This window comes from Dendrobates tinctorius, unplaced genomic scaffold, assembly GCF_039654945.1.
Source record: "Dendrobates tinctorius isolate UK_male_01 unplaced genomic scaffold, ASM3965494v1 ptg000211l, whole genome shotgun sequence".
NCBI lineage: Eukaryota > Metazoa > Chordata > Amphibia > Anura > Dendrobatidae > Dendrobates > Dendrobates tinctorius.
Genome location: NW_027361878.1, coordinates 9,275,632 through 9,303,474, shown reverse-complemented (window position 1 = coordinate 9,303,474; position 27,843 = coordinate 9,275,632). Strand labels below are relative to the sequence as shown.

The 27,843-nt window shown below is 40.9% G+C and overlaps 1 protein-coding gene across 8 annotated transcripts in view; it reads right to left on the bottom strand.

The window, feature by feature from the left end:
• Positions 1–27,843, bottom strand: part of CDHR5 (cadherin related family member 5) — a 60,136-nt gene that overhangs the window by 17,612 nt on the left and 14,681 nt on the right. The window contains exons 2-13 of one of the 8 annotated variants that reach the window (XM_073554395.1): positions 25,918–26,081; positions 22,655–22,705; positions 19,503–19,595; positions 17,690–17,782; positions 15,052–15,162; positions 14,684–14,854; positions 12,340–12,430; positions 11,239–11,336; positions 8,668–8,874; positions 6,698–6,814; positions 5,189–5,255; positions 1,928–2,884 (exon numbers count right to left, since the gene is read on the bottom strand). In XM_073554395.1, coding sequence (XP_073410496.1) covers positions 1,928–2,884; positions 5,189–5,255; positions 6,698–6,814; positions 8,668–8,874; positions 11,239–11,336; positions 12,340–12,430; positions 14,684–14,854; positions 15,052–15,162; positions 17,690–17,782; positions 19,503–19,595; positions 22,655–22,705; positions 25,918–26,081 — 2,220 coding nt within the window. The remainder of the gene's footprint in view (positions 1–1,927; positions 2,885–5,188; positions 5,256–6,697; positions 6,815–8,667; positions 8,875–11,238; positions 11,337–12,339; positions 12,431–14,683; positions 14,855–15,051; positions 15,163–17,689; positions 17,783–19,502; positions 19,596–22,654; positions 22,706–25,917; positions 26,082–27,843) is intronic. The other 7 variants (XM_073554396.1, XM_073554397.1, XM_073554398.1 and 4 more) reach the window with 7 other exon arrangements.

Sequence of the window (27,843 nt, the reverse complement as noted above, 5' to 3'; positions counted from 1 at the left end):
TGGTTTTTATAGTTGTTCTTTGACTAATACAATCTTAATAGTACGGTCCTGACATGTCCATTTAAAATCAATAGTATATGAAAAGAGATTAAGAGTTTATACCTTGTAAAAGTGCAATTTCCTTACTTACAGGAAACTTCCTTCCCTCTATACTTGGCTATTGCATTGGTTATTGGACCTGCTCAAAATCTCTGAACTCAATGAAAATCAGCAAGTTCGCGTGCATACTTGCTAACTACTTTAAAAATTTTAGACGTTTTCTGAAAAGACTAACCTGTGGTCTGTGTATGCTTAGGAGGTCTGGTCAGGTGTCTGTATTAGTTTAGAGTCTTATTTGAGGTCTATATGTATTAAAAGGGTCTTATCTTAGGTTTGTATTCATTCACAGGTCTGTATTTATTTACGTGTTTGTTTCAAAGTCTTTATTGATTTGTGTGGTCTTGGGCTTGTGTTTGCTAAGAGTATTTTTTTACGGGTTTTGTTCTGGTATCTGTATTAGTTTATAGATCTGACCCAGGATCTGTATTTTTTTCCAGATGTGTCTCCCACTCTGTATTTAATAAGGGGTCTTGTCTAGGGTCTGCATTAATTTAGGGAGTCCAGTCTGGGTCCTCTATTAGTTAAAGAGGGCCTTTCACCAAATGTTTCACATTGAAATAGACACATAAGGTAATAGTAGCTGCAGAACTGAATAAAAGTTTTTTTTTTTGCGCCTCTCTGTTGTGGAGATATTAGCAATCAAAGTATTTAGCACCTAATGAGTTAATTTTTTTGAAAATACTTAGCGGGTGTTATAACATAGTTTTCACTGGGGGCACATACTTCTCCCCGTACCGGCTTAAAGGTGTTAGCCATCTGTGCTCTACTTCCAGGACTTTCTAATCATGGTGGAGAGATGCTGGTTGGAGATCAGAGCTGTATCATTACATCTCACTCACTGAGAAACCTAAGATATGATGGGGGGCGTTCTTCTTTCTCCAGTGTTTTGTTGCCTGCTTATGATTGGACAACTGATAGAGGGAGAAAAGGTACATGTCCCCATTGAAAACTAACTGATTACACCCACTTAGCTGTAACAAAAGTTATCTCAGTAGGTGCCAAATAATTTGATTGCTGATATCGCCACAACACAAAGGCAAAATTAAAACACTAAACATTTTATTCGGCTTCTTAAGCCACCATTACATCGTGTGTCTAGTTCAACATGAAAAAAAAATTGTTGAAAGGTACTCCTTAAAGGGATCTGGTCTGGAAACTAGTTATTTTGTTGATCTGTGTTTTATTTTTGTACTTGTTTGGGGGTGATTTAAATGGCTTAAGCGTGGAGGATCGTCCTACACAAATAAGTGGGACATACTGTATGTCAAAATATTGGCATTTTGTAATAGCTTTCACTTCTCAAAGGCTGAAAAGTATAGTTTCATTTCTAATTGTGAGTTTGTGTTTGATCACAATATTGAGACTTGTAATAAAATGGGGTGATCTCATAGAATCATCTGCTTCTCCATTAGAAGTAGGGACAGAAATGTGATATGGAGAAAGAGTGCGGTGCTTCTGAGTGAATGGAAACATTATAGCACGTAGTGCCTGTCTATTATGGAACTCAGATCAGGAAAAAATAAACTGGCAATCAGAGATAGAGTGGGAAAAAGATGAGAAATATATCAAACAGGTGAGGTTGTGTGAGATACATACAAATCTGAAGTTAATTGTACAGTGATGAGGAATATGTTGTCACTACACAAATAAAGAATATTTCTGTACGTGCATTGACAATACCTCATTCTACTAATTAACATGGAATGATGCGGTTCGCTGGAATATGGTGTGTGGTGTAATATTTGTGATGCTTGAGCTAATAGAAGAATGTGTAAATGTGTAATGCTATTTGCAGTAATATAATCTGTTGTGGTGGTTCTGGTAATACCTGGCGTTGTATTTTTAGTTGTACTGCCTGGCCCAGATACTGCAGTGATGCCATTACCAGTGGTAATACTCCTTGCACCTGTGCTTTTCTCTGTTGTGGCATGAGATTTAGTAATACCAGTTCCAGTAATGGTACGTTTTGTAGTCTGAGTATTCGGTGTTGTAGTTGTTGTGGTACCTGTGCCAGGAGTGGTTCTTGTAGTTGTCGCAGTATTTGGAGTTGTAGTTGTCGTGGTACCTGTGCCAGGAGTGATGCTTGTAGTTGTCCGAGTGTTTGGAGTAGTAGTTGTAGTGGTACCTGTGCCAGGGGTGGTGCTTGTAGCTGTCCGAGTGTTTGTAGTTGTAGTTGTAGTGGTACCTGTGCCAGGAGTGGTGCTTGTAGCTGTCAGCATGTTTGGAGTGGTAGCTGTAGTGGTACCTGTGCCAGGAGTTGTGCTTGTAGTTGTTCGAGTGTTTGGAGTTGTAGTTGTAATAGTACCTGTCCCAGGAGTGATGCTCGTGGTTGTCCGAGTACTGGGAGTTGTAGTTGTAGTGGTACCTGTCCCAGGAGAAGTGCTTTTAGTTGTTCCAGTAGAAGGAGTTGTAGTTGTAGTGGTACCTGTCCCAGGAGTGGTGCTTGTGGTTGTCCGAGTGTTGGGCATTGTAGTTGTAGTGGTACCAGTCCCAGGAGTGGTACTTGTAGTTGTTCGAGTGTTGGGAGTTGTAGTGGTACCTGTCCCAGGAGTAGTGCTTGTAGTTGTTCCAGTAGAAGGAGTTGTAGTTGTAGTGGTACCTGTCCCAGGGGTGGTGCTTGTAGTTGTCCGAGTGTTGGGAGTTGTAGTTGTAGTGGTACCTGTCCCAGGAGTGGTGCTTGTAGTTGTCCGAGTGTTGGGAGTTGTAGTTGTAGTGGTACCTGTCCCAGGAGTGGTGCTTGCTGTTGTCCGTGTATTGGTACCAGTTGTGGTGGTAGTTGGGAGTGCTGTACACAAAATAGATATTGCCATGTAACTATCATCAGAACATCATTAAAGTTATTGTACTTTAGATCGTCAACATAATTTGAAATTCAGCTTACATATTATAACTTCCATTTTCAGAAGCACAAAATAATTAATCATCCCAATCAGTCATCTGATGTAAGAAAGCCTCAACATTTTGGCCTTGAGCTTTACTATAATGTATGCCAGTAAGCTCATTTTTGGTGTACAGTCAGAGCAGAGATACACCAAATTCATTAGGAGGCATGCAATTATGATTGCATATTACATGGTTTTCCATTGATGTTGGGCATTTGGGCCACACTTTAACCATCTAGGGGTAATCATGCTACACGTACAGCCATTTCAGCTGCACAGGGTCCTACGATTCCAACATGTGCTGATGCATCTGAATTTATCTACCTGTGTATAGAGGGTCCTTCGTGGCATCTGACCATGTTAACTAGATACTTTTAAATATTTAATTAATTTTCTTGTAGCAGGTATGTATGTGGGATTCAAACTTAAAATTCTAGCAGTGAGACACACAATACACAGTTAAGTGTATGAGACTTGCTCTGCCTAAAGATCTAAATGACATTCTTCTTCTTTACTGGCATATTGTACTGGTACATAGAGATACATCATTATATACCAGCACATGTCTATATGCTTCTACTTTATGGGTAATAAAAAACCTTGAAAAGCAAAACTTAGATATTTTTTCCCATAAAGCTGCTAAAAAGTAATGGCACAAAACTAATTCTAATAAACCCTTATTTATATACTTTTTACAATAAACATTTGAAGAAAATGACATGGACATACCGTATGTTATTCCTCTAATTGTAACAAGCGACCCAATATAGTCAACATATTCTTATTTTGATTGAAAAAAGGTTCAAATAAAAATGGCGTAAGTGTTTTTTTTCTTCATTTAATTAATTTAAAAGGTTGCTTTAATTAAGTTATAAACTTTGTGACGTGAAACTGCCTCGCTCCTCTTTTTAAGGTATGTTCACACATGGTAGCCTTTTTTTGGTGTTCTTTCCTCGTATTGAGTAATGTGTATATTTGTGTAATGTGTTAATTTGTGTACAATGTGCATATGTCATTACTATGTATATGTGTGTCATGTGTGTGTATTTGCAGATCTTGTACAGTATATATATATATATATATATATATATATCATGTGTGTATATACGGTATGTGTGAGTCATGCACACTGGACATTAATTAAGGAAGTCCCAAAAAAACATCCTGCACAAGGCCCCCTTGTTGTCAATGTTTGTCAATCCCTCCCATGTTTAGGAAACCTATCAAAATCATGCTAACAATATTAAAGAGGTTGTCTACTACTTTAGCATTGATGAGGATAGCTCAGGGTCACCAATGCCTGATCGGTGGGGGTGCACCGTAACTGAGCACTTATGGCAGCCTCCGACACCAAGAACAGCTGATCGTCGTGGGTGCCGGATGTCGCACCGCCACCAATCAGACATTGATGATCACTAAAGATCGGCAGTGAATATTGTTTTTGCAATATTTGTCGAACACAGTCGAACGTCATTGGCGTCAATGGGAGTAGAAATGACCGAATATGTTCAGAAAGGGTCGTCAAACATAAATTCGGCACTAAAAGGGTATCAATATGGCACGAATATGGCAAATTCAGATTTGGTGACCGAATCCGAATATATTCGCTCAATTCTAATGATGACCTCTCCTTAGGATCAGTCATCAATGTTAAAGTAGTGGACAACCTCTTTAAAATGAAACCAAGTCAATTGAGTAGTGTCAATTGACTAGGTTCCATTTTAAAAAGGTTGTCCACTACTTTGACACTACTTTTACGTCCATTTCTAGTGTGCCGAAAAAGGACCAGGGGACAGAGACCAGCGGGGATCAGGTAGGCATCATAATTGCAGCAGAAAGGGATCGGTGAGGTTGAGTATTACGGTACTTCATTTATTTTTGTTTTGCAAAATTATTTTTATCCATTGGATAACCCGTTCAATATAATAAGTTTCTGTCGCATAATTAACTTATTAATACTTACTAGATCTTAGATGTTTAAAAGGACACCCCAGCCAGACCGGATACACTGCGTCATACTTTGTGCAGAGCCCATAGGGGACATGCATGGCACCCATATTTTGTGGGTAACGTTCTTCGCACCATGGAGTGTTTCAATAATGAGCCAGATTACATATGTACCTAATAATGTGGCCACTGAATGAACACTTTATACTATATTTCAATAACTTTGTGCAACCCCACATAAGACAATGCTAATCACTTACCGTTGGTGATCTCAATTGTTACTGTGGTTGTGGTGCTTTCGGATGACGTACTATCAGTGGCATTAACCTTTTAGAAAGACAAAGCTATCTTTAATGCAGGGCTGCAACAAAACAAATCCCGTAGACTTCTATGCCAAACGAAATGTCTGTTCACACCACACTAGGGGGACTTTTTTACAAGTGCATAGTCTGCTGTGCTTATTTCTACAAAGGTCTCCCCCTTCCAAAAAAAAGTTTACATTTAGATATGCTTTTTAACATAAGAACGAATGTCAGCAGAAAGCAGAAATATAGTATATATACCATTATTGTAACATTATTATACCCAAAAATCCATCTTATATTAAGTTAAAACATTCAACATGAAGTTAGAGGCAGCAGTAAGTCAGCCACACAGTCTCAGTAGTCACCCAACAGTAGCTGAAGTTGAGGCTTTCTGCTGTCTCACTATTTTGACAGCTCAGAAAGACTTCCTGATTCTCAGCTGTAATGTACCACTGTGCTGGTGATGGTTGGGACTGCTCAGCAGGGAAACACTAGGGAAATATGTGTGGCTGACTTACCGCTGCCTCTTACTTGAGTTACGTTGTGTCAAAATTGATATAGTTGGCAAAGACTGGTGTGAAAACGCCAAAAGTCTCAAAATTTTATGCAACTTCCAAGGCAATTTTGTGAAATTTGAAGTTGTTTTCCACTAAAAAATAAACACCTTCCTGAATCAGGGCCATTGTCCCTGGTTGGCCTTTAAAAGTATGATTTCTCTGAAACAACTGCGGTGTTTCACAGTAAAACATTCACTGTTGCAAAACCAAAGCCACTGTCTGACTCATGCTGCCTGTAGTTTGGGCATCCTGATTCAGCTGAAAAGTTCACTTTAGTTATAGTATAAGACTGAGAAACTCAGATTGACCCTTTAAAGGCAGCCAATTCCTTTTTTTTTTTGCAGATTAACCCTTTATAAGCAGCTATGTGCTCCTCTTAATTATTACACCTTTAGAAGCAGCTGCATCTTTCTCCTTTATCAGAGCTCCACAGTACATAAGGACATCTTAATACAGTGTGAAATAAAGTTCCAATTCCTTACTGAAGGTAAGGAAATAGTTTACCTGATTTGCATTTTGTTGATTCATTTCCCAATGGGATACATTGGTGAATTAATTCATCATGTTTGTGAATCTCTTCTGGTGAATTTAAGAGGAACACAGGTAAATCCATACACCCATTAAAATCTATTGACTGACAAGTAGACAAATGGTGAAACGGGTCACTTTGCCCTTCAGATTCAGAGTACATACCAGAAAAGAGAATCTTCCTATCTCCCTGTGTCCCTGTAATACTGAGGGAAATTATCTGATTTGCTAGTAACATGATCCAGGCTTGGACTGGCCAACAGGGGAACAGGAGAATCCTCCGGTGGGCCACCACCCTCTTCTATGAGCAGTACTTGGCACAATATACTTGAATCACTATGTACAGACAAAGGCAGCATCTTATTAACGTATAACTTACTACAAAGACAGCGGTGCCAGGAGAGGCGAATACAGTGTTAGTTAGAATATATCCATCACGAAGGATCATAAAATCATTGCTGTTTTCTATCTTGTAAGTGACAGCTAGATTTAATCCCTGAAAAACAAAGATTTTTTTAAATGTTATGTAATATATTTGACACCTGATAATTACTTATTACCGTGCAAAGAAATAAAAAAAAGTATTATTTTTGAAATTAAGGGGTCAGTCTAGTGTCTGCATCAAGTGGGTCTGGTATCTATAAAAGGGGAAAGGTTTAGACGGGGTTTATATTAAAAGGGTTGTCTGGACTAAATTGATAAGTCTGCAGTCAATCTGGTTTCCAAGCCGGAACCGTAGGGTATGTATGAGTTATACATACTCCCCCCCCAGAACCTGTCTAGTGGGCACGGCCTCTCTCCTAACAGTTTTGAGCAAGGCCACACCTACTAGATGGCCACAGGATGGCCGTGTCACTAGATGGGGAGCGGTCTTGCTCAATACGCCTACTAGTCAGGTTCTGGCCTGGATTATGCATAATGCATACATCTCCGCCGGTGCCAGCTCAAAAACCGGCAAATCCTTGAAGCCCACACAAAGTGACTGCAGATTTATCAATTTAGACCAGACAACCCCGTTAAGCATCTGTTCTGACGTCTGTAATAGTTTATGTCAGGGATTTATTTAGGAGACTTTATTTATGCTGCCATTCAGGCTAGTATTTATTTAGGGGGTCTGGTCTGGGGTCTGAATAGGGGGTTAGATTTGGGGTCAGTATTTTTTTTAAGAGGGTTGTTCCGGGGTATGTTTTTTTAGGAATCTGGTCTGGGGTCTGTATTTGTTAACTGGGTCTGATCTGTGGACTTTATTTCTTGAACGGGTCTGGTCTGGGATCTGTATTTATTAAACGGGTCTAGTATAGAGTCTGTCTTTTTTAAAGGGTCTGGTCTGGACTCTACTTGGTAAAATGGTCTGGTCTGGAGTCTGTATTTGGTAAATGGGTTTGGTCTGTATTTGTTAAAGTAGACTGGCCTAGAGTCAGTATTTGTTAAACGTGTCCGGTTTGAGGTCAGTGTTTGTTAAAATGGCTTAGCTTGGGAACTGTATTTGTTAAAAGCAGCTGTAGTGGGGGTCTGTATTTCTTAAAGGCGTCTGGTGTGGGGTCTGTATTTCTTAAATTGGTATGGTCTGGGGTCTGCATTTGCTAAATGGGTCTGGTCTGTGGGTCTGTATTTCTTAAACGAGTCTGTTTTTGTTAAATGGATCTGAATTTGTTAAATGGATTTGGTCTGCAGTCCAGGCTCGGACTGGCCCACAGGGTAACAGGGGAATCCCCCGGTGGGCCCCTGTGCAGATCTGGGCCCCCAACCCCACTATATGGATAGTACTAGGCATAATTCACTTGATTTACTCTGTACCGAAAAAAAAAAAGCATCTCATCACTAATTAACCAAACTACCTAGCTTATTATTATTTAGAGATATAGGTACATTTGTGAATAAGGGGAGAGTAATATTTGTATGCAGGTGAAAAGTGGGCCCCTCAAAGTCAATGTTACTGGTGGGCCCTTGGCACCCCAGTCCGATACTGCCGCAGTCTGTGTTTATGGGATCTGTATTCCTTCTTGGGTGTGAAAAACAGGGTTATAGACACTATTTTTGTTTAAAATTTTGTGTTGGGGCCATTTTCATAAATGAACAGCGCTTAGGAAAAACTACAAATTGCACAGGTTAATTGGTAAACAGCATGGAATAAATAGTAAACTCTTTACCTATTTATGACCACAATTTTATCACAGATCTATAAAATGTCAAATTATAAAATGTATGATGGTAAAAGTAGATTAGACACATCAGTAATGTTCTGTAGATTTGTAGTGGCATGAAAATAGTATAGCATTACATTGAGTTGTCACAGTATAGCAGATACGGGAAGGTGTCTTATTATTCTATCTACTGGCAGATACATACATCTGGAAAATCTTCATCAACAGCAAATACATGAAGTTGTTTCGTCTGGTCACTAGAATCACGGACAAAGCTTCTAATTTCCATATTTGAAGGGATGGTTCCTGCGTAATTGGACTTTTGAAATCTTGGTGGGAAATAATTTTTTTCCTTTACTTCTATCTGGACCGTGGTGGTGGAATATTTTAACTCATCATTAGTCTGGTAAGCCTGAAGAAAAAGTAACAGCCTTTAAACCTTACACCAATGTGAACTCAATCCTAAATCTAATTTTACTGTCTGCTTATCCAAATTAATTATCAAAGTTCACTATCTGCATCAGTAAGGAAAAATGACCTGCAGGTGGCACCATAGTACCCCAAAGCACACAACCAACACATTTGTTAACATGCACTGCTTTTTCGCTGATTACTTCGCCCCACACACACACATGATACACCATGTGAAAGGTAAACTTGTTCCCTTCAGCAAGAATACAGCTAAACAAACCACACATCCACGATTTGATCACTAAATACAGTTTAAACATTCATTTTCATAAACCTGCAGAAAGACACAATGACCTGCAGATGGCACCTCAACCGGAAAACATTTTTGGCCTCTAATTAGCAAACCAATTTATTGTATTACCAATCTACATATATAAATACCTGTCTGTGTCCATCAGCTCATGAAATACATTTACATTTGACCAGCTTGCTTTTTCAGAAATTGCCTGCGTCCCCTACAATCAATGTGCGAAAATTTTGCACGGGCCAAGCTAGTACTTTGTATTTTGCTTTTTGCTCAGTGCACGCAACCATTATTCTGAGCCATATTTGTTTTCGAGAGTTTGCCAGCCCAAACCAATAGTTTAAGCTAAGTGCAAAGCCTTGTAGGGAAAATTCACCATCAACATGTTCTGAGACTGTGAGCTAAGAGCAAAAATAGTCAGATCTCCTCTTGCATACTACTGCTTATTGAAAAGGCTTTGGCCAAATTGGAGGAGTGCTGATACAAGTAAAACAAAAAAACAGGGGACAGACCATGAATTATGCCGTAGCTGTATACAAATACATGGTCTGATCAAAATGTTAAACTAAGAATCTCATGTTCAGTTTATTTCATTTTTCCTAGCTGCATTAGAAAAATATGTGATTTTTGGATGCCTTTTTGCTAAAGCTATGGTATAATTTTAGATTAAACCCATTGAATTTCATAAGGTGTTGGTGCTGTTTCATGCATAGTTGCAAGTAGATGAACAAACTGCCCACGTTACATCTTGAACAACATGTGTATTGTTGTATTGTATAATGAAAACTGTGACATGAATTAATAGTTTTGGTACTGTGTTTCCCGATGAGAGCTAAAGTTAAAGATTGGGACTAGCCCAGAGTGGGAGGGACTATGGTGAAGGGACAGAGACAGTTTCCTGTCAGGATGTCAGATAGAGTCCAGTGTGTGTCTGAAGTAGACCTAAGGTCTGGAGAGTGAGCAGTGACATGGGTGAGACGGTGGTTAGCGTGAACCGGAGTAAAAAGGAAAGCAGACAGAAGGACAGAGTGATCAAATGGAGACGGACCCGGGAGAGAATGCCTAACAGTACAGCCCAGAGTTTATAACTCTGAGAGGTAACGTGTGGAGATAGAACAGAGTACGTGAGATGAAGAGAGTGATCCAAATGGGATTTCCAAGACGTCAGGAATAGAGAAAGTAAGTACCGGCCATACCGGCAACATTGTTCTCTTGGGGGAAAAAAAGATGCAGACCCGTGGGTTGAGGATAGGACCTTGCTCACTGTACTGGAGCACTGAGATGGGTGTGGTGAAGGAAAGTGAAACAGTGGAGATAGAGAATGAATAATTGACGGAAAAGGAATTGGAACTATGTGTGAAAAATGCTCCATGTTGTGAAGGAAATATTCATAATGTGATGTACCCGCTATCTACAGCATATAATCCCTACCAAATTATCGAGAAGTGAAAAGTTTATTTTTGACTGGTGGTCTCCCTCATTTAAATATCTAACATCTGATCATGGCCAACCAAAGTCATTGGTAACATGCAACCTGCAAAAACGTAGCGCTCGCAAAGCACAAGTCCACACACCCAACCAGGGCCCCCACCTTCACGTAACGTGTCGGGTGTGTGGGATGAGTACCTCGCACACGGCTACCGCCCCACACCATGTTACATAGTGACGTAAAATCACATGGCCATCATCAATCAGTATTGTGGGACATTACGTTACAATGGACAAATTGTGACTACAGCCTGCAGCGATCAGATGAGATGACCATTGGATGCCACTTAGGTCTAGTTTATATGTTAGTTTCATAGAGCGCAAGATTGGAGCAGAATTTTCCATGATTTCATGAACACATTCTAAGAAAAGAGTCAGACGGCGGTGTATCTCGGATGAGGATCGCAACGCAATGTTTGGACTGTCACTGGCAAGTCCGAGCATTGCATTGCGATCCACGTCTGAGTTATACAGCCATTTGAGTCTTCCCTAACACGTCACTTGCTATATTTCCTTTCTTTCTGGAACGGCTTCCTATTTCTACCTGCAGCTCAGCGTGAGCTTGGTACCTACCATAATTTGCAGCAGGATTGTTCCCAACGTGTCTACTGGCTTGTTCATTGTTATGTTTCCATTTGCAACACCAATATCAAATATATTGTTACCGTTCCCTAAGCAAGAAGAAGACGAAGAAGAAGAAAGATTTTGGTAATAGATCACACTATGAATCAAATGGTCAATGAGTAACTATGGATAAATGACATCTACCAGTCACATGAAAGAAGCTCTGCAGCATGATGAGAAGAATTCATCAAGAATTCCTCTTCAATACATCCGGTGCATCTTTCCACTGCCGTACGCCAATTCAAGAAATATGCACCAGCCAGGGACTGACGAACATTTCTGTCATCATTTAAACCACTTTTCTGGCATAAATAATGAATTTGTTGGGCAGGCTTTGCCGCGCGCCATCACACCTTTAGTGGGGCAAACTGAGGCTGGCGTGAAAAAAATACCAAAAGTCCACAACATTTTTGTGCAACTTCAATTTGCATTGAATTTTTGCAATTTTTCAAGTAGTTTTCAGCCAGAAAATAGGTGAAAACTCCTAACTTAATTGTGTCCTAAGTATATAAGGAAATTAGACAGGGTTAGTAAATCTTTCTCTGTTTTTTTATGACGGAGCTAAACATGGCCAAAGTGCATACAGAAAATGCTGTCATGGGCAGATACTTGAGATACAGCAATTATCAGATAAAGGCAACCTACAGGTGTATCGTCCGTCTACTGTACATGAAAGGGTGCAGTCACACGGCTCTATAAATTGGAGCGAAATCTGCCCGCAAAGCACGGACTGGCCGGCGGCTCTTGTGAGCCGAGCGTAATAGCTGCATAGAAATATGTGCAGCTGTCACCCTCGACCCGGGAGAGCCGTCGGCCAGTCCGTGCATTGTGGGCAGATTTTAGTCCGATTTATATGGCAGACTGACTGCACTCAAAACATGGACGCTCAGCTCAGTCGAGTATATATTTTTAAATGGAAAGTGTATTATCATAAGCAGTAACTTTATGCGAGCAAAGGAATGAAGAGGCCGAAATTCGGCATTGCTCAACACCTACTACCTGAGCCGGAGGTCTACATGCTCATTAGTGGCATTAATATTTTATACTTACCACTGATGATAGTGTAGGAAATAGGGTCATTAATGCCATAATCTCCATCGATAGCATATAGAGGACCAGGGATCAACTCTAGGGGCTGTGTCTAAAATAAAAATATTACTGTATGATTATTCCTATTACAGAGATTTTTTTATGTAATCATCTGTTGACATTCTAATTATTTCTACTAAAGTATTGTCCTGGTGAAAGCAATTTTCCATTGAATTGATTGGGACTCAGCTGCAATACCCGTCATCCATGCCAGGAGCTGACTTAGACAGGAGAAGGGCCCTGTGCAAGAACAATATACGGGCCCTTGGCAGTCCAATAACACATAATGCACCACTTGCTTTAGAGGGAGTACTGGGCCCCTTATTTCCCTGCTCCGATATATCCACCCCTGATCCATACGAGTAAGCCGCTGGGCCTCTTGCATTGCTTCTCCTGCACTGTTCTGATTTCCCTAGGTCACTCCTGGAGATAAGAACCCCATTATCAAGTCTCGTAGAGCCCGTCCAATGGTTGTAAAGAGGAGCATCCGCCATATAAGAATGTCACCCGGATGGCATTGCTATTGACTATGATAATATGACTAAATGGTATAAAGTGTAAGGTTCAGTCTGACACAACGTGACATTAATGATGCTGTTTGGTTTATTGCCGTTTAGTTGACGCACATTTTACACTGGTGTCAGCCTAAAGTGTATCAAGTGAGTCAATCATGGAGCAAAGTCGCAGCCATTTGCATAATTTATCTTATCACACAGACTATGGTTGCATAGCAACCACTGCACGTCCATGTCACTGCTGTCATTGTCGGCCTGCCGCCATGCGGCACATCACCCACTTTGAAAACGTAGAGGAGTCAGTAATGAAAACTCTACTGTGACTCGTAAAGTACAGACAATTTAGGAATCCCTAGTATTTACATTACCCGGCTAAATTTTACCTCAGGTTACTGGAAAGTATCTTAAAACAGATTCTACGCCCAAATAGAAAGTATCTGATTATTACTACATTCACACATCTGTGTGACACGTCCTAGAGCTGTCCATTTTTTTTCTTGGAGTACTTTCACCGATACCGCCATCTGTCAAAAACAGATCGGTGTCTCCAGTCCATGAGACTATGGGCAGGTCCAATTCTCACCCGTTTTGCTTATCAGACTCAGCTATTAATGTCTATGGACATTCGTATTAGGCCATGTGCACACGTTCAGTATTTGGGCAGTTATGTTACACCAGTATCTGTAAGCCAAAACCTGGAGTGAAACAATCAGAGGAAAAGTATAATAGAAACCCGTCACCACTTCTGTTTTATCACCCACTCCTGGTTTTGCCTTACAAATACTGAGGTAAAAAACTCACCAAATACTCAATGTGTGCACGTGGATTTAGAGTTCTCTAGGAAAACAGCACTCTCCAATTCAGGATTCTTGATAATGAACAGGATTTTATTGGCAAGACCACAAATAATAATTAATGTATTCAATGCTTATTGTGACGTCTCTGCTCCTCCCGAGCCTTTATCTCACTATCACAAGATACAGAAGAAGAAACTCTGGTTCCTAAGTTGAGTTCACGCTGGAGCTTCTGGCAAAACTAATGGAGCAATGTGCTCTGGTGAAGAGGAAGATAGAAGTGGTGTCAAAGTTTTTTGAGTAACCAGAAGAATCTATGGGGTAGAAACAAGTCTATCCTGAGATCCAGTTCTGGACATACAGGCCTAATAACAGCAGCTGGGTTAGCTTAGCAGTGTGAAGTGGGTTGAGACTGGAGAAAGGCAGAGCTGCCGGATAGTCTGTTCTGAAAAGAGGTGATTGGTGAACACATTTAATATAAGTGTGAGCTGCTGCTGGAAATATCAAGGTTGTTGAAGCTGCTATATTCTGCCCGAAGAAAAGGACTTTTTATGTTATCCATTGATACTGAAGAAAGTTATTTTCATTTTGGAGCTGTAAAACTTATAATGTTCCATAAACTACATGCTCTTTTGATATAAAACCCTGTGCCACATGTATTCAAGAGGCTACACGAGAGCATAGACCCCTGCGCCATGTATTTATGCTCTTGTCTCACCAGATAAAATAGTCAGTGATCAGGAAACTGATGAAATGAGATAAATGTCTCTCACATTCTCCAAATAATTGGATTGTTAGCATGTATTGAATATCACTTGGCTTTAATAATATCTTCATTTTACAAAAATCATGGTCACACAATAAAGTATATAGCTTGTATTTCAGCTGCTGCGTCCATATATGTAAGCAAACATATTTCAGAAAGTTTAGCAGTGTTCATCCGAAGTTCAGAGAACAAGAATCAGAAAAACCTCCTTGTATGATCCGCACACTTACTATAGCTTCTGAGCGGTTCACACTGGTTGTGTATCCATCACTAATGCAAACTTTTTTCCCAATTATTCTGCAAGGCTGGAAGAAAGGCGGTTTATCATCTGCATCAATGATATCAATAATTATTGACGTTGTGGCTGTGAAACTGGGATTATCTCCTGGAAATTCAGTGTCCTAGACAAAAAACAGATGATGACGTGTTCAGTAAAAATATACCCAAAAAAGAGAGAAATAAAAATTAGTTTAATAAACAAAAGACTAGTATGGAATAGTACTTAAGACTCCAATGTAGTGGACAACTTCTTTAATAGTACCACCTGGCCACTGTACAAAGACTGTGGCTGACTGTATTAATGAAGAAATCAACTTACCCGTGCAGTAAGATTGAGTCGTACGTGGGGGTGGAGGTCATAATCCAGAGGTTTGTTCACTGCTAACAGTGGATAGGTTACAGAGGACAGTCTAAAATAATCAGCAGTGTCCTATTATCAAGGAGAAAAAACATAGTTAGTAAAAGGAAAATAGTAATACAGTAATAATAATAATAATTTTTCTGCTCAAAGGTTTTGCTACTAAAATAATGGGTGCCAGGATATGCCTCAACTACAATTCTATGTAGTAGGTCCACCACTTCTTTAAAAAGGGGGCCAAAATGCTGGTGAAAGGAATCTGTCACTAGGTTGTTAACATCTACTCTGAGAGCAGCATAATGTAGAGATAGGGACCCTGATTCCAGTGATGTTTCACTTCCTGGGCTGCTTGCTGAAGTTTTGTTAACCTCACAGTTTTATTGGCAAAGGATTATCACTAGAGAACTAGTATAACTGCTGTCATGTAGTCCTCCATAATCATGCATTCGGTATAGCCCCGCCCACATTACTGATTGGCAGCTTTCTTCATATGCAGTGTTCACAGAAAGCTGCCAATCAGTGGTGTGGGTGGGTTTATACAGAGCTCAGCATTCAGAGAACTGGTAGTTCTGCCGCAGATAAAACTGCAATTCCATCAAGTAAGCCCAGTAAATGACACATCACTGGAATCAGGATCTCTACCCTTACAATATGCTGCTCTCAGATGGGGTAGCAAAAATCTTTTGACAGGTTCCCTTTATGCATTGCAGCTTCTTCAGACTTTCCCTGCATAGTAACGCTACTGGATGTACATGTGGAGGACGTTGATGCACTTTCGTGCTGGCATATCAATTACTGCTAATTAGATATCATTTTATTGTTTTTTGAGCACACAGGTTAGCAACTTATGGCTCATATGCTCTGTGGCACATGTGTCATACTTGCCCAGTAGGGTACTGTGGAGACACGGGGGTCAATGGGTGCCCTAGTCCACTAGCCGAAACCGCATGGACCAGGGATCATCCCACCGACCGCCTGCTCTCCTTTTATCATGGGCGCAATTCTACTCAAACAACAAGGGTGAGGGTAAAACACTGTGGCAATACTTTATTGAACCACAAAAGCAGGAAAATAAAACATACAACAGTCCCAACAAAATACTCAAAATGGTGCAAATTACTGAGTCTGACCCTTCCACTAACTCGAGGGGATAAGAGCAGCTATTATTTCAAAGCTTCCAGGTCTGACTACCCCACCTGTGGCACGCATAGAGAGGAGGTAATGACAGGCTTAGGAATGACAGTCCATTGAGGTACAAGGCCAGGTGACCGGAGGGTTCTCCGAACATCTCCATGGAGCTAGGTGACTGGTGGGTCCCATTCGTGGCTTTCCCAAATGTATCCATGAGGCTCAGGTGACCAGTGGGTCCAAATCCTGTCTACCCCAAACATATCCATGGTTCAGTGATGGTCAATGGAGCAGATCTGTATTCTTTCAGCCGGGGTTGGCATCCTGTACAATGTTAAATCTGTGTCCCTCATGATAGAGACGTGATGTCTTGGCTGCTGTCTTGTAAAGTGTCTCTGGTTCTTTGGATCTGTGGATCTCTTGGCTGTTTGGAGGTATACATCCTTTTTATAGTTAACAACTGTCCTTCAATCCAGCATTCACAGGTATAGGGGAAGAATGGTGACGAGATCTACTCACATTGTTTGATTATGTAATCTATTTGCTTAGTTTTTCCTCCTCTGTTTTGCAAGTCAACAAACTAGCTAGCCTGGACAATGTGTAATCAACATATCAGCAAATATCATTGTTCAATTATCCCACATCTCTAGTCATCCAGGATAACAGCACAATATGTTACAACAAATTGACAACTTACAAGTCAATATTACAGGCTTATATGAACAAAAGTCTGTGTTTTCTTGAACAACAGGAATGAAACATATAAATTCAAAAGTCTACATATAGATAACTGTCCATTCCTCCTGGCTTACTGAAAATATCCATCTGGTTAATTAGAATAAAATGCTGCGTCGTAACAGGTACTTATCCAATTGAAATCTGCACACACATCGAAAAACAGCACACATCAGATGAAGCAGTCAGGAAAGAGGGCCTGTGTTCACAGGGAGCTGATCTGTGCTAGTATACTGTCTTTCCAGGCACACTGCTATTTATTTACAGTCCTGTATTACACAGGACACTCCCATGTATTCTCACAGCTCCTCAGGGGTGGGGACATCTATGTGTTTTCACTGGTTGCCTTAAGTATTTAATTAATCCTCAGACTACTTTTTAACTTGTCACAGCCAAAACTCAAACTCAGGACCTGTAGTATGGAAGGCAGAAAAGAAATTGGATGCCATACAGATCATCAGAGTGACATTCGATTTTATAGATACATTACAATTCTGTAGCATAGGAAACTGTAAATGGTCCTGTAAAAGACTAAAAGCTGCTGAGTAAAAAAAACAGATTGCACACAGATGACAAGTGTGAAAAAATCATCTCACTCTTATGATTGAGAAAAGAACCGATTTTTTAATACGCAAGTGCGAGAGAATCCTTAAACATCATGAAAATGGAATACTGCTAAAAATGAAATGCAAAAGAAGCAAAGCACAGGAATAGCAAATATTTCTCGTCCACTTACCTTATCTTCAGCAATTAGCTCATAGTAGAGGGTATCCCCATCAGCATCTTCAGCTTGTATTGGAGAACCAAAGGTGCTGCTCACTTGCAGACTCTTAGAATACATAAAAATAATAGATCGTTTATGGAGTATGTAAATCGGATCATTCTCTAACAACCTACTGGTTAATAGCTCTACGTCAAAAACTTTTGTCATTAGACTCATTACCCTTCTAAACTAATATCTCACTCGCGAAGATGTCTAAGGACAGACGCTCATCCTTGGACAGACCTGTTTTTGCATCTCGGTTCTCCCACATACAGGGAGGGAAATAAAGGCAAATTATCAGCCTCACATTTAGATGTTTTTCATTTATTTTTCATTCTTTGAAATGTATCAATTCAATGAAACAAGCATTGGATGGGTGAAGAATAATATACTGTAGACTGGAGGTGCACAACCTGCATCCTGGGGGCCGCATGTGACCCTTAATGCCATTTTGTACAGTCTCCAACCACCTCTAATCTCCTGTGTTCAGATTATGATGGAACCTTATAGAGATCTTTCTAAATGTATTTTTACACTTAGGCCTACAATGCTGACAAGGCGGCATCCTCTATTTATAGAGGAAAGAAGCTTTAATCATAATCACAGACGCAGATTCTTTACTATAAGAGCAGACTATGGATTTTTTTTACTGTAAGAGCAGTGAACCTATGGATTCTTTACTATAAGAGCAGCGAGACTATGGATTCTTTACTGTAAGAGCAGTGAGACTATGGATTCTTTACTGTAAGAGCAGTGAACCTATGGATTCTTTACTATAAGAGCAGCGAGACTATGGATTCTTTACTGTAAGAGCAGTGAGACTATGGATTCTTTACTGTAAGAGCAGTGAACCTATGGATTCTTTACTATAAGAGCAGTGAGACTATGGATTATTTACTGTAAGAGCAGTGAGACTATGGATTCTTTACTGTAAGAGCAGTGAGACTATGGATTCTTTACTGTAAGAGCATTGAACCTATGGATTCTTTACTATAAGATCAGCGAGACTATGGATTCTTTACGGTAAGAGCTGTGAATCTATGGAACTCTCTGCCACATAATGTGGTAATGGCTGATTCACTAAAAAAATACAAGGAGGGCCTGGATGTTATTCTTTGAAAAATATAATATTACAGCTAATGGGCACTACATTCTGTGATGGGACGTTGATGCAGAGAACTAGTCTAATTGCCATATGTGGAGTCGGACAGGAATTTTTCCTCTAATATGGAGCATTTAACACCTACCCAGTGAGGGTTTTGCCTTCCTCTTGATCAACATGTTAGGTTATAAGATGAACTCGATGGACTTATGTCTACCTTCAACTTTAAAGACTATGAAGTTTTGGGTATAAATGAATATTTATAAAGTCCTTCTTTACATGTTTTCATCTGTTTAATATCAACTAGCCCTGGGTCCAAATCCCACCAAGGACAACATCTACAAGGATTTTGCATGTTCTCCCCATGTTTGTGTGGGTGTTCTCTGTGTTCTTCATTCTCCTCCCACACTCCAAAGACATACTGATAGGGGCTCACAATCTACATTCCCTATCAGGGACAGTGCCAATAATGTCTGTGGAATTAATGGCGCTGTATAAATGAGTAAAATAAATAAACTAGTTATGGCTTAAAACATATAGAAAAACAGCACAAAAGCCTCCCTGCATAACATTATACACATTGATAACCTGTAGCTTATGAAGAACAGTTCCTCGCTGCTTTGCACTTTAATACTTAAATGTTTCAATGGTTATAATATAGAAGAAGCTTTCATTGCTACTGACCTCAAGAATTTGGAAAGAATAGCTTGCTTCCTTGAAGATTGGTGAGTTGTCGTTGACATTAATAATTTGTACAAAAAAAGTTTCTCCGAGAACCTGAAAAAAATAACAGTAAGTTTACATTTCACTTCCAAATCATTGTTAGACTATGTTCACACTTTGTGATTTTGCCATTTTTTTGCTGCGTTTTTTTATACAAATTAAAAGCTCCTTTTTTCAGAACTGGCAAAAGCTATGAGATTTCAGAAATCACAAACACAAAATTGTGACATTGTTTTAGAGAATTGTTTGCACGGTGTACATTGTATGGCAAAAATGACCTTGCAATATGAATCTGCTCATCAGCACTCAGACGTTTTCAAAAACAGATTTTGGGTTGTGTCACCGAGACCCGTAATGCTTTAATTTTTCGTTCCATGGAGCTGTATGTAGAAATATTTTTTTTCTGGGCAAGACAAAGTTTTTAATGTTACCATTTTGGGATAGATATGACATTTTGATCACCTATTGTAGCATTTCTTGTAAAATTGCACTGACCAAAAAACATAATTTTGCTGCTGCTGAGTTTCTTCATTTACAGTACGGTGTACTGATCTGGTTAATTGTTTTTATACACTGCTCAAAAAAATAAAGGGAACACTTAAACAACAGAATCTAACTCCAAGTAAATCAAACTTCTGTGAAATCAAACTGTCCACTTGGGAAGCAACACTGATTGACAATCAATTCCACATGCTGTTGTGCAAATGAAATAGACAACAGATGGAAATTATTGGCAAATATCAAGACACCCTCAATAAAGGAGTGGTTCTACAGGTGGGACCACAGACCACATCTCAGTACCAATGCTTTCTGGCTGATGTTTTGGTCACTTTTGAATGTTGGTTGTGCTTTCATACTTGTGGTAGCATGAGATGGACTCTACAACCCACACAAGTGGCTCAGGTAGTGCAGCTCATCCAGGATGGCACATCAATGCAAGCTTTGGCAAGAAGGTTTGATGTGTCTGTCAGCGTAGTGTCCAGAGGCAGGAGGCGCTACCAGGAGACAGGCCAGTACACCAGGAGACGTGGAGGGGGCTGTAGGAGGGCAACGACCCAGCAGCAGGACCGCTACCTCAGCCTTTGTGCAAGGAGGAACAGGAGGAGCACTGCCAGAGCCCTGCAAAATTACCTCCAGCAGGCCACAAATGTGCATGTGTCTGCACAAACGGTTAGAAACCGACTCCATGAGGATAGTCTGAGTGCCCGACGTCCACAGATGGTGGTTGTGCTTACAGTCCAATTCTTTGGAGGGACGCACAGCCTTCTACGTGCTTGCCAGAGGTAGTCTGACTGCCATTAGGTACTGAGATGAGATCCTCAGACCCCTTGTGAGACCATATGCTGGTGCGGTTGACCCTGGGTTCCTCCTAATGCAGGACAATGCCAGACCTCATGTGGCTGGAGTGTGTGGGCAGTTCCTGCAAGATGAAGGCATTGAAGCTATGGACTTGCCTGCCCGTTCCCCAGACCTGAATCTGATTGAGCACATCTGGGATTTCATGTCTCGCTCCATCCACCGTCACGTTGCACCACAGACTGTCCAGGAGTTGGCAGATGCTTTTGTCAAGGTCTGGGAGGAGATCCCTCAGGAGACCATCTGCCGCCTCATCAGGAGCATGGCCAGGCATTGTACAGTAGGGAGGTCATACAGGCAAGTGGAGGCCACACTTAACACTGAGCATCTTTTCCTTGTCATGAGGCATTTCCACTGAAGTTGGATCAGCCTGTATTTTGATTTTTCACTTTGATTTTGAGTATCATTCCAAATCCAGAACTCCATGGCATATTCATTTTGATTTACATTGATAATTGTTATGTTTTATTGTTCTGAACACATTCCACTATGCAATGAATAAAAATTTGCAACTGGAATATTTCATTCAGAGATATCTAGGATGTGGTATTTTAGTGTTCACTTTATTTTTTTGAGCAGAGTATTTTGATACATCTGACTTTTCTGATACCAATATATGATTTTTTTTTTCATTATTTTCAGTACCTTTATTTTTCATGGGGGAAAAGGGGGTGATTAAAACTTTAATGCTTTTTTATCATATTTTTTTAAAACTTTTTTTTCTTCTTTTCACTGTTCTTCTTAGTTCCCTTAGGGGACTTGAAGCTGCGATTTGTCTGATCGCTTGTGCTATTAACAGCGATACCTCTGCACTGGTTATTGCATTTTTCCTTCATCATTTGCTGCGTGTTTTTTTTTTCTTATGCAAATTTTTGGTGAAGATTTAAAACAGGTTTTTTTGTCAGTGTAGAAATATCACACTTAAGAACACAAGTGCACAGTTAAACATTGTCTTTAAAGGGATTCTGTCACTCATATTAGCTGTGGCCACCGCCATCAGGGGCTTATCTACAGCATTCTGTAATGCTGCAGATAAGCCCCCGATGTAACCTGAAAGATAAGAAAAACAAGTTATATTATACTCACCCAGGGGCAGTCCGGTCCGGTCCGATGGGTGTCGTGGTCCGGAGCTTCCCATCTTCTATCAATGACGTCATCTTCCTTGCTTCGTGTTGAGGGCAGAGTAAAGTACTGCAGTGCGCAGGCGCCGGGAAAGGTCAGAGAGGTCCGGCAACTGCGCACTGCAGTACTCTGCTCTGCCCTCAACAGGGCAGAGCAGTACGCTTGCGCTGGAGCCGCGATGGGAAGGAAAGAAGAAGGACATCATTGCTAGAAGATGGGAGGCGCCGGACCCAGACTGCGACACCCATCGGACCCGGACCGGACTGCCCCTGGGTGAGTATAATCTAACTCGCTTTTCTTATCTTTCAGGTTACATTGGGGGCTTATCTACAGCATTACAGAATGCTGTAGATAAGCCCCTGATGGCGGTGGCTGCAGCTGATAGTCGAAAAAATAGGTGACAGTTTCCCTTCAAACACACAGTAGGCATCACTTTTAGTGAAATCACATCCACGTTGCTTAAACTGTTAAATGCAGAAGATTTTCTGCACAAAAATTTCAGCGGAAAAAAAAGCCCAGGATTTATGCTATGTGGAATCATGGTCTTACGCTAGAGAGCTTCAGAATGCAGAGGACAAGCACACAAAGAGACAGAGCCACATCACATAAAGGCAAACTGGGAAGATCTTACTCACAATCTGGCTACCTTTTCTGCAGATAAGAGTGACCGATATAATCGCTTCTGTCTGGTAATGCAAAGAAAAATAAATTATTTAGTAATAAAAATAATTATTTAAACAATAATAATCAGGATAATTAAAAAGAAAGTAGGTTTCTAGTTTTGCTGATCTTAAATAAATAGATAAAAGCATATTAATGGTAGCAGCAGGATCCAGATTAATTTTTCACACACGGCTTAGACTGCAACCGCCCTCCCCTCCATACAAATTGTTTTTGGAAAAACTTGCCCTTTTGATGAAGATGGACTGGGGGGAGACTTCTTTTTAAAAGAAACAAAGAGTTCAAAAACTCTTTGATATTTCTGAGCGTTTTATAGAACTTTTACATTACCACATTCGTAAATCCTTGCAAGATAGTTTTGGGCGTGGGGCAGTTGTTGGTGTCAAAGCACTCTTCTCCAGCGCCCCGACACGTTTCATGAAAGTTGAGATCTTGGCTGGGTGTGTGGCCTTGTGCTGAGAGGGCGCTATGCCCGTGCAGGCTACATGTAACCGATGTTGCTGGTTGGCCAGGACCAGATGTTTCACAGTTCAATGATGGCGACCAACATTCAAAAATAAACTTTTTACTGAACGGTAAATTGATCAGGATTATATAGGGGTACAAAGTCTTTTGGACATTTCCTTTACAGTTAGAAGCATTTTTCAGTTTCCTTCCTTAGTAGTTTAGAAGAACACTATGTCCACTATTTCTCCCTACTTCACCACAACCCAGCTTTAACACTACAGTCCTGATTAACATGTCTCCTTTACTTGTTCTGCATTTCTATGTACTATTTCTTCCACTACTGGCACCCTGGAACTCCTGCTCAGGACCCTTCACCAGTCCCAGTCCTGCTAAGACCCGTTACCTTCCAGCGTTACAAGCTCAGGGTCTTGTGGCTAGGTGTCCTCTCCTAGGAAAGCTACTCTGTCTGTCACTTATGCTCAGGATCTCGTTTTCCCTCCTCTTCGACCTTTTCACATTTATAATCACCCTCGAATGTGGAAATCTTTGCTTTGAACTTTTTAGTCCTCTCACCAAGCACTCAAGGCCCTATCTCCCTTCCTAGAAGGAAACAGGCATGTTCCCTTAGACTAGCCCCTCCTACTGTGGGCTAGTCCCAACTATTAACTCTTATTTACACTATAGTCAACTATATACGGTACATCACATAACTTATTCAACGCATTAAACTACTCACATTACATCACAATATCATATTACACAGCATTTAAAAAAGACACAGGTCACAATTCACATAATATTATGCACATAACAATCAAACTAATTTCTTCAAGAGGGAAACGTGGTCAGCATGTCCATATCCATACAGGCCAACCGCATAGTTTCAACAAAGGCTGGTCATTGGAGAGCCTCCTGTAATGTTACCTTACTTTTTCACTTTAGGCTATGTCTGAGACATGGAGACCCAAAGCCACGCACCACGAGGATGAGTTCCTCTATTATTATATTGTCTACTACTATTTCCTCTAGTATCACTGTAATTCCCCTGATGTGAGAGAGGAGGAAACATGGGCAATTTTTGATATTGGCACTCATTTCACGCCACTATTAGACTACGTTCCCACAATGATCTTTTGGTGCCTTTTTGATGTTGCAGAATTTTTGCACTGTTTCTCCACCCATTATTTTAATTAGGTTTATTGCATTTTTTTCATTGCATTTTTGTGTGCGCTTTTTGTCTCTGCTTGGTGTGTCATGCTTTAAATAAAGCTGCTTTGTTTTTGATACTTCCTAGTATTTTTTCAATGACAAAACTTTATTGATATACTTAGGTGCGGATTACATGCGCTTTTGGTGCGTTTCTGCCGTGGAAACACACTTAAAACACATCTGTGGAATTTCCGCACCTTATGTAAGGCTATGGGGAAATTCCGCACAGAGAACTCAGTGTAACCACACGAGAAATTGGCACGCTGCGAATTTGAAAAACGCACCACAGTGGGTGTGAGATTTCTATAAATCCCTTCCACTTTGCTGGAACTGTAAGACTCTGTGTTTTTGGTGTAGCAAAAATACGCGACGTCTAAAACGCACCAAAAACTCATCGTGGGAAAGTAGCCTTAAAGTTTGCTTTGTTGTTCAGTAACCTACTGCAAAGTACGGTAATTTAAATCTTTCCATTGGCTTATATCATCAAGGTTATATATACAGTAGGGATAAGCGGACCCATGAAATTTCGGGTTCGTCGAGTTCGACTGAACTTTAATCCAAAGTTTGGTTTGGGTTCCAGAACTCTACCCGAACTTGAACCTAACCCTGAACCATAGAAATCATTGGCGACCCAAATTTTGGAGCTGGTATCTCTCTCTCTGTCTATGTTTCCCCTCCCGAACTGTAGGGCTGTGTGCACACACAGCGTTTTTTTAGCGTTTTTGCCAATAAATCCGCAATAAAAACGCTAAAAATAAGCTTCCCTTTCATTTCTATGCATTTTTCAATTTTTGTGCATATTGATGTGCTTTTACGCAGCATGCTCAATAATTTCGCGGATTTTCCGCATTTCTGGCTATTTCGATGGGTCTGGAACTGCGCGGAAAAAAAACGCATAAAAACCGCCTGTTTTTGCGCAAAAACCGCACAGAAAACGCGAAGAAAAAAACGCACGGTTTCTGGGAAGGGAGTCCGGTTTTAAAGAAGAAATTTTCTGCTACGTGAGCACATAGCGTTAAATGGACTTCCAGGAGAAGTCCATGTTCTGAGTTCAGCACCGGACACTAGGTGTCCCATATGAACCCCAAGAGTTACAGATGAGGTTCGCTCATCTCTAATATACAGTATAACATCTTCTCTTTAGTCAAATCAACAATGTATCACTCTATTTCCTTTGTTTATATACATTATGTGTTTTTGGAATCTGAAAAATGTTAATAAAAACATTCTTTAAAAACAAAAGTATGTTAGTCCATGCTTTTATTGTACAGTATGGTAGCAAGAGGTGCATGTTAAGATCAGCAATCCTACAGTAAATCCCTTCCATCATTTTCCAGAGTAATTGGAATACCAGATCTATCTGCTAGCATGGGAGTGGTTCAGAGTTTTTATATTCTACTGTAACATTCTGAGTATTACACCCTCATATTGGAAAACGTTGTAACTAAATTTCAAGCTGTTATTTTCAACCTGTGATGTTTAGTGTCTTGTTGGGGATCCACCAAGGGGAGTTAAACATGCGGCCCTGCCCCTCGATTATTACACACTGACGCTGACGTACCTCATAGTCCACTTCTTCAAATAAAACCAGATTTGATCCGTTTACTCGAAATTGTCTTACTTCAACCTCTGCCGTATGTTCAGGTTCAGTAATTAACGCTGTTACCACTGTACCTGGTTTTGCATCTTCACGGATACTTGGAAGTGGATTAGCAGATCTACAAGCTGTAGAAAATACAATCATATTGTTATGGAAGAAAGCTGATCTACTACCATCCCCTTTGTTTGACCCCATGGGGTGCATAACCATCACCGTAAGGTTACAAGCAGTGATGAGCAAGCCTGCTCGGACAAGGTGCTATCCCTCCATGCTCGGGTGCTAACCAAGTGTCTTTGGTGTGCTTGAATAATATGTTCGAGTCCCCGCAGCTGCATGTCTCGTGGCTGTTCAACAGTCGCAGCCTAAGAAACAGGCAATCCCCGCATGTGTTCCGGCTGTCGAACAGCAGTAAGACATGCAGCCGCGGGGACTCAAACATATTATTCGAGCACGCCGAAGACACTTGGTTAGCACCCGAGCATGAAGGGATAACACCTTATTCGAGCACGCTTGCTCATTACTAGTTACAAGTATTATGGTTTGAAAGATAGCAGCATGCGCTTGACTTGAATGATTGATAAACCATATATGAATATGATAGTTTATATAATGATCCCTTTAACTGTGGCCCCTTCATCAGGTCAACAAAGTACAAAACAAGATACTAAAGAATGCAGAGAGTACAAATAAGTGTGGACCAAAAAGGTTATGTTAGGCATTGGGTTCCTGCCTGCAGCGGTTCAACAGGAATCCAGAGCCTCACATTCTGCGGTCTCCCATTGTCTTTCGACCGCTCAGCAATCCCAGCTTCCCAGATGCTCTGCCCAGACCTGCTCTGTGGGGCTGGCTATTGTTGCCACCTTTGGGTCAACAATGGCAATGCAGGCTGCTCAGCGGCAAATCGCTCCAAAGGCTAAGTCCTTCTGTCGCTCCACTAAGCATGCTCACGAGATGATCTCCCATTGGAGATCGGGAGCCACGTGTCCAGGTTCTTCTCCAGATCTGATTGGTCCATCTCACGGATCTGGAAGCTTCCGGAAGGTCCTGGCTATAAAAGGTTTGCATGGCCGCTCGGCCATGCGCTAGTATAGTCTCTAGTTGCTACTGTGTGAATGGTGCTGGATGCATGAACCTGCAAATGACTCATTAAGATCCCTTCCCTCTAATATTATGAGTGTGTATAGGGACTTAGTGCCAGCCAGTGGCATGCTACAAGCCACTACAGCATCCTCCACAGTGCTAGCGTCCGACAGTGCGCCTGCTTCCAGGCATTGTCGACTAGCGGCAGTGTCTGTCGCTGCGCTGCAGTCTGCAGCTCCTCTTGGGGTCCGCAGTTGCGACGCTGCACGCACAGTAGGTCTAGATGGACGCAGACCCTCTGCCTAGGGCCCAGCTCCTGTGACCATATACCATGCGTGCACTTCTCTGAGACCTGTGACGCTAACAGGCTCAGCCTTTTTGTGTTTTTCACTTAAGACATCTCTGTGAGTAAACAGAGATCGCTCAGCGCACTGGGTGATGTTCAACCCGCGTGCGTAATACCGCCATATTGTACGTCCGCCATTCGCTAGCAGCAGTGTTAACACCTTCTGCATGGTGGACCCCGGGCGGTGAACGCACTTTACGTTATTTTATATTTAGTGCGTTCTGCCGTCTTTAACAGGTTACATGACACTAGGGGCACCATGGTGGCTCGTTGGCTACCACTTTTCCTTTGCAGCTCTGGAGTCCTGGATTCAAATCCCACCAATGACAACATCTGCAAGGAGTTTGTATGTTCTCCCCGTGTTTGTGTGAGTTTTTTACAGCGACTTCAAACAGAGCTCAATTTTCAAATTTTACATGTGTCGCATTATTCGTTAATAACTTTGAAAGACCTTTACCAAT